This window comes from Excalfactoria chinensis, chromosome 25 (assembly GCF_039878825.1).
Source record: "Excalfactoria chinensis isolate bCotChi1 chromosome 25, bCotChi1.hap2, whole genome shotgun sequence".
Lineage (NCBI taxonomy): Eukaryota > Metazoa > Chordata > Aves > Galliformes > Phasianidae > Excalfactoria > Excalfactoria chinensis.
Genome location: NC_092849.1, coordinates 3,862,623 through 3,869,424, shown reverse-complemented (window position 1 = coordinate 3,869,424; position 6,802 = coordinate 3,862,623). Strand labels below are relative to the sequence as shown.

Here is a 6,802-nt window from a genome sequence, read left to right as displayed (position 1 = left end):
GGTGTCTCCTGGTGCATTTATTGAGCAGCGTTGCAGAAAGGCACGGGAGGTCTGAGCTGGGGGTTCGGTCCTCACACCACCTTGTTACAGATGGTGCCCAGTTCCTCAATCTCGCACAGCACCTCGTCACCTTGCTGCAAAGATAGGAGATGCTGCAGCCCCGTGGATGGATGGGGAGGGAGCTACAGGGGGAGAGCAGGGTCTGGGTTTTCTATTTCCAGCAGGAATGGAGAACCCAGAAAGGGGAGATCTGGGTTGCTGAGGAGGTTGGTGACAAGGGATGTGGAGGGGGACATGTGAAGCTGAAGTGCTAACCCGAGAGTGAACTGTTCCTGCTCTGCCACCTGGACCCACCCAGCCCCATGCAGAGAGCCCGCACTGTGCTCACCTTGAGAAACACGGGGGGCTTCCGGAAGACCCCCACGCCAGGAGGGGTTCCTGTCAGCAGGACGTCCCCGGGGCGCAGCGTGACAAACCTGGGAGGTAAAGGATAAGTCAAATGATGCCCCCGGTGCCTAAATAACTCGGATGCTGCCGTTTCCCCCCTCCCGGTGCTACGTACTGGGACACCCAGGCGATGAGCTGGGGCAGCCTGAAGACCAGTTGGTTGGTGCTGCTGCTCTGCATCAGCTGCCCATTGACGCTGCAGCGGATGCGCAGGTTGTGGACATCTGCAGAGCAGGTGAGTGAGCCCATGGAGCTGGAAAAAAGCCTCCCACCCTGCCTGGTCCCCACCTGTCACCGAGTCCTTGGTGACGATCGCTGGCCCTATGGGACAGAAGGTGTCAAAGGTCTTCCCCAGCAGCCACTGCCTCCCATTCCTTCGCATCTGCCAGTCCCGGGCACTGACATCGTTGGCCACAGTGAAGCCCACAACGTGCTCCATAGCGACCGACTCCTGTGGGTGGGGGAGGACACGGGGACCCACTGAGCCAACGGGACGGGACACAACAAGGCTGCGTGTGTGCCCTGAAAAGGCATTACCTGGATGCGCCGTCCCGCCTTCCCGATGATGGCGGCCAACTCCACCTCCCAGTCCACCTCCTGGGGGAGAAGACGGCGTGTGGAGGGGCCGGGCCGGGCCGTTCCCCTCAGCAGGACCCGCGGGCACTCACGCTGCTCTCGGCTGGGAGCACGATGTCGTCGAAGGGCCCGGCGATGGCGCTGGGGAACTTGCTGAAGATGAGCGGCTCCTTGGGCACCTTGACGTCCTGCTCCAGGCAGTGGTCCCGGTAGTTCAGCCCCACGCAAATCACCTTCTCGGGGTCGTCGATGGGAGCCAGCAGTCGCACTCCTGCCAGCGGCAGCCGGTGCCGGCCCGAGGCCAGCGCTCTGCGGGGCGGGGCTGAGCACGGGGAGCGCGAGGCGTCCGTCCACCTCCGGGCCTCAGCGCACACCGGGACGGCCCGGTACCCGCCCCGCGCCCCCCGGAGCCCCGCAGACCGGAGCCCCGCAGACCGCCGCCACGACACCCCGCACCGACCCCGGAGCGGCTCGCCCACCTCCGGGCCCCGTGAGCCCCCTGCGGTCCCCACCTGCGGGCAGCCAGCAGCCCGTGCTCGCCGCTCTCCAGGAAGGCCCGCATAGAGCGAGGCAGCTCCGGGTCGGCCTCGTTGAGGTCCAGCACGTCCCCGCCCTCCTCCTCCTGCAGCCCCAGCCGGGGACCGGCCGCCCCGGAGCCCTGGAAGCGGAGCAGGCGCATGGCGCGGGGCAGCGCCGCGGACAGCCGGGCCGCAGCCATACGGGACGCGCGCGGTGATGACGTAACGACAGCGCGACGACGGAGAGAAAGGACCCCCGCGAGAAGTACCCTCCACGTTCTCCGAACCGACCAATGGGAGCGCGGAGGGGGCGGTGCCGAACGGGGGCTCTCCGCCAATGGCGGCTGCGGACGCGAGGCTCCCATTATGGCGCCGGCGCGATGGCGGAGCCGCGGGACTCGGAGCGCGGAAAGCGACGCTCCGCCCCCCCCGGGGCTCGGGGACACCGGGCGGGCAGGGGAGGGACACGGAGCCGCTCCGTGTTGGGCCCGATAGTGTGACACACTGTGATGGGGGCGGTTGTTGGGATGGGAACCGGCTGGAACGTGTCCGGTTCTGTTTATTGCCGTTATTAAAGGTTTTATTCCGCTCATTCCGGTGCGGTTCCCGCAGTCCGTCCCGCTGCTCCAACACCCCCCGGCCCCGCGCCGCATTGAGCCCCATCAGCCGCAGCCCCCCCTTGTCCCCATTGAGTGCAATGGAGCCGAGCTGCACGCAGGGATGGGACCATCCAGGTCTCCGTGCAGCGCTGCCGGCTCCCGCTGTGATGAACCGTCCTGACATGGAACCGCACCTTAAAGCTGCTGTTTGTCCCACATCTAAAAAGTCCATTTCCCTCCTGATTCACACCTTGAATGGAAGATCACAATGAGCAGCCACGGCAGGTGCTGCCGGCGGGGCAGGCACAGAGCAGTGACAGCATCACAGAGTCCTTGTTTGTGAGCTCAGGGCGGGGGGCTGCACCCGGTGCTCACAGAACCCCCCGCTGCCATTCTCGAGCCGCCCCGGCAGGTAAGGCTGCAGGCTCCTCCTGCTCCTGGCCCCGCAGCCCTGCAGGGGATCCCGGTGCCCCCAGAGCAGCTCTGCTAGGAGGAAAGGTTGAGATAAATGAGCTGGTTCAGCTTGGAGAGGAGAAGGCTGCTGGGAGACCTCAGTGTGGGCATCCAGTACTTGAAGGGAGCGTAGAAACAGGAGGGGAACGGCTGCTTACAAGGGTGGGCAGCGATAGGACAAGGAGAAATGGCTTTAAACTGAGACAGGGGAGGTTGAGGTTGGATCTTAGGAGGAAGTTTTTCACCCAGAGGGTGGTTTCGCACTGAACATGTTGCCCAAGGAGGCTGAGGATGCCCCATCCCTGCAGGCATTCAAGGCCAGGCTGGATATGGCTCTGGGCAGCCTGGGCTGCTGGTTGGCACACAGCTGGAATGAGATGATCATTGTGGTCCTTTGCAACCCAGGCCATTCTATGACTCTATGGTCTCACCCAACACCCATTTGTGCATTTCCCCACAGAGAGAATTCCCTTGTGGATGCTGAAGGTGCTTCTGTCACTGGACGCTGTTTTATTTGGATCACTTCTACTTCCACCAGCCATTGCTGCAATGCAGAACATCAGAAGAGCAGTGCTGGTCCCACTGCAAACCCTCCCTGTCCTCACTGTTCCCCACGTGGTGCCTCAGGCCACTGCCTGGTCTGTGGTACCGGGTGTCCAAGGACAGGGAGTGCAGCTCCCACCTTGGGGGCTGCCTCCAACTGTGGGTCAGCTCCCACCTTGGGGGCTGTACCCAGCTGTGACTCCCCTCACAGTCCCTGCCCACCACTGCATGCATCACCTGCTGGCAGGGACGCTGCAGCCCCAGCAGCCGATGGGGCTGAGGCCTGGGGCTGTGTTCCATAGGGAGCCCCTGCAGCCTGCACGCAGCTGCACTCTGCAGGCCCCCACTCTCCCCAGCCCCCCATCAGTCCTTCTGCCAGCTCCCTCAGTGCAGCAGAAGGTGCCCCACATCCCGCCTGCCAGCCGGGAGCAGGCGGTGGGTCCCTCTGGAGATGCCGAGATGCTTGTGGAGGACCAGGGGCACCCAGCAGCCACCAGTGTGTGCCCCCAACCCGTCATGGCTCCGCTCTCCTGCAGTGCTGCAGTGCTGGAATCAAGCGGTGAGTCTGGGGGCTGCAGAGGGGGCGGCTGGCTGCCCTCCCGGGGTGGCTGTGGGAAAGCTGGCATTGCCCCATTGGGGATGTTCTTGCTTTTCCAGCAGCGACAACAAGCGCAGACAGCACAGAGGGCACGTCTGACATTGATGATCTGCTGGCGTGGATCACGGGTGAGTTTGTGGTCTGCAGAGGCGGCGGGTGGGTGTTTGCACCGAGTGGGGGTGGGGAAGCTGGCATCGCCCTGTGGGGATTTCCTTCCTTCCTCCAGAACTGACATCCAGCGCAGACATCCCGGTCAACACCGCGGAGATCGACGACATCCTGAGGTGGATCAGCAGCGGTGAGTTTTGGTCTGCAGAGCAGGCGGGGATGTCTGCAGCGAGTGGCTGCAAGAAGCTGGCAATGCCCCTCTGGGGATTTCCTTCCTTTCTCCAGAAGAGACGCCCAGCTCAGACGTTCCAGATGACAACATGGAAATAGACGACTTGCTCACCTGGATCGTCGGTGAGTTCAGGGCCGGGTGGGTGTCTGCACCGAGTGGCTGCGGGAAGGGCAGCCGTCATCGTTCTGGGGCATGTTCTTGCTTTTCCAGAAGCATCGGGTTGTCTGCAGCTCCCCCAGCAGGTGCCCACAGACGTCCCCAGAAACATCAGCGCCTCTTCTTCCATCAGAGCACGCCCTGACTTCCCCAGGCGCTGCAGGAAGCTCAGCAGAGCGGTGGGGGCCGGCAGCAGGCCCCTCAATGGTCCATCCTCAGGGCAGCCAGCGTCCTCTGGGCCGCCATCCTGGGAGCAGCTGATAGAGGAGGCCCGGCACAGGCAGCCCCGGGTGGTTCTCACCCCCCTGACTCTGCCGGCCACCCTGGATGCTCCCACGGCTCCTTCACCGCACACTGCACGCTTGGTAGAAGAGGCAAAGCAAAACAAGCCCCGGGTGGTTCTAACCCGTCTGGCATTGCCACCAGGCTGCGTGTCCCGCCGTGTGCCAGGCAACCACCCTGGGGATGGCGCCGAGCTGGACGAGTGCCCCGTGACCATCTGCACCACCAGGAAAGACAAGAGCAGAGGGCAAAAGCAGCGCAATGGCAGCATCCAAAACAGAAAGAGGAAGCTGCCCCTGGACCAGGACGTTCCAGGACAGAAACACCGGCGCTGGTGAAGCTGGATGGGCTCAGCACAAGTGAGAGCGCCACGTCTCCAAACCCGGGCTGTCCAACAACACCTTGGACTGAGACAACATGGGACTGTGTTAAATTCTGCTAGATTCTGTTAAATTCTGTTGGATTCTATTAAATTATATTATATTATGTTATATTATTCAATGTTTTGTATTCATTTTCCTACATCTCCACCTGCAGGTCATGCAGCACCAAAGCACCCCCCCCCCAGGCCCCATTGCCCACCTGCAGGGCAGGACGGGGCAGCACAGCGGGCCGTGACCCAGGGTTGTCCCCACCCGCCCCATTCCTTTCCTCCTAACTCTCCTTCCCCCCTCAGTCAGCGCTGACTGGGAACGAAAGGAAAAGAAACCCCCCTATTGCAGACACAGAAAAGCATGGAGCATTTATGCTGCTCTTCCGCAGAGTGTCCACATGAGGGCACCAAGCGCACGCTTTTAAACTGCATTCCTATTGCTTTTTGTATGTTGTGCTCTTTGACAGCAAAAACGTTGTGCTGGGTCTCAGGGGGATCTCAGAGGTCCCAAAGGGGATGGAAACCCCACTGCTGTGTCACGCTGGAGCTGCGGGGTGACGTTACAAATACAGCCCTGGAACAGGCAGAGTCCTTCAATGTTGCTCATCTTAGAAGATTTCTGATGTTTTAAGGAGCGATTCTCGTTTTTAATATGATTTGCTTCTGCATTCGAACAGTTCCAGCCTCGCCATGTACTGGGAAGGTCTCCTAAATTTGGGTCAGATTGTGACTGGCTTTATAAGAAGTGCTAATATCCCTTAGGTTAAGGGTAATTAGATGCTAATTTTCAGAACCTGAGAGGAAATTATACCCCTAATTCAATCCGTCATTTAAAGCAAAATGGCTGTTTTAAAAGGCACACGTAACTACATTAAACAAAGGTCTAGCCATTTCTTTTTTCCCTAAACAAAAATTAACCTCAATACGAATTAAGAGGATACGAAGCTAGTTTGATTAATGAGACCAATTACGCACTTGTAAAGCTCCTCCAGCCCCGCGCTGCTTGATTCTCAAGTCTCCAGCATTCAGTTTGCAGCAGCTGACGCCGTATCTCCCCATGGTGCTCACAGGTTGCTCTTCATCCCAGAACAACAGCAGGGCACCATTGCTTTCTCTTCCCCACTTCCCTTTCAGGTGCTCTTTTTACCCCAGCTTTGCTTTCAATCCTGCAGAGCTGAGCAGGCCACAAGATGGCAAAGCTGTGCCAAAAATGCCCTGAAAAGTCCTGGGGATGCAACAGGTGTTTATTGGCCAATTTCGTCTTTGCCACCTACTTGGAAAGACACTGAACTGTGTTTTTATAGACAGCTTCCAGCAAAACAAATGTCCCCAGCATTACGCCTGATGTGAATGCTGGGCTCTGGAGGACCGAGGCAACATCCCTTTGCAGCACCAGGGAGGGGTGTATGAGTCTCATGAGTCCTCTGGAGCCTTTTAATATGCAAAGAGCCATATGTAAATATAGTTTGAGATGACATTTATATTGCAATATTTCCTGCTGAAGCCAGCAGACACTCCAGGCAGGTTACAAATGATCAACAACCCAAGCAAGGCTGGCAATTTAATTTAACTGCCTCTTTTTGGGTGTGTGTCACGCATTCAGAATTAGAGAAATGAATCCCCAATCAAATGCTCTTCGGAAATGTCTACACAGTGAAAAGCATGGAAGTGCCTTAAAATAGCCTGCTAACAACCACATGGAACCTGTTCTGTTTGGCAAAAGGAGGAGGCAGTTTATGGGTCTGGACTTACTGCTCATAAATTACTACATATTCCTTTTTCTCAGCATTGGCACGTCTTTGGCTTTTCATATTTGCTGTGCACGTTATAAATTCCCATACAACTATTCAGACAGTGGATGGGAATGCACTGGCTTTTGGGGTGGGCATGAATTTATCCCATCTGAACTGTCTGAAG

General features: G+C 58.6%; 1 protein-coding gene across 1 annotated transcript; it reads right to left on the bottom strand.

Annotated features, from left to right (window-relative positions):
- Nucleotide 1: 1 nt before the first annotated feature.
- LOC140262557 (oxaloacetate tautomerase FAHD2B, mitochondrial-like) lies at nucleotides 2–1,783 on the bottom strand. Its single transcript, XM_072356957.1, has 7 exons — nucleotides 1,536–1,783; nucleotides 1,116–1,332; nucleotides 985–1,044; nucleotides 736–898; nucleotides 563–671; nucleotides 389–476; nucleotides 2–134 (listed from the first exon to the last, which is right to left on the bottom strand). The coding sequence occupies exons 1-7, from the start codon at nucleotides 1,739–1,741 to the stop codon at nucleotides 72–74; spliced, it is 906 nt and encodes a 301-aa protein (XP_072213058.1). The 5' UTR covers nucleotides 1,742–1,783; the 3' UTR covers nucleotides 2–71.
- Between the last annotated feature and the right edge of the window lie 5,019 nt (nucleotides 1,784–6,802).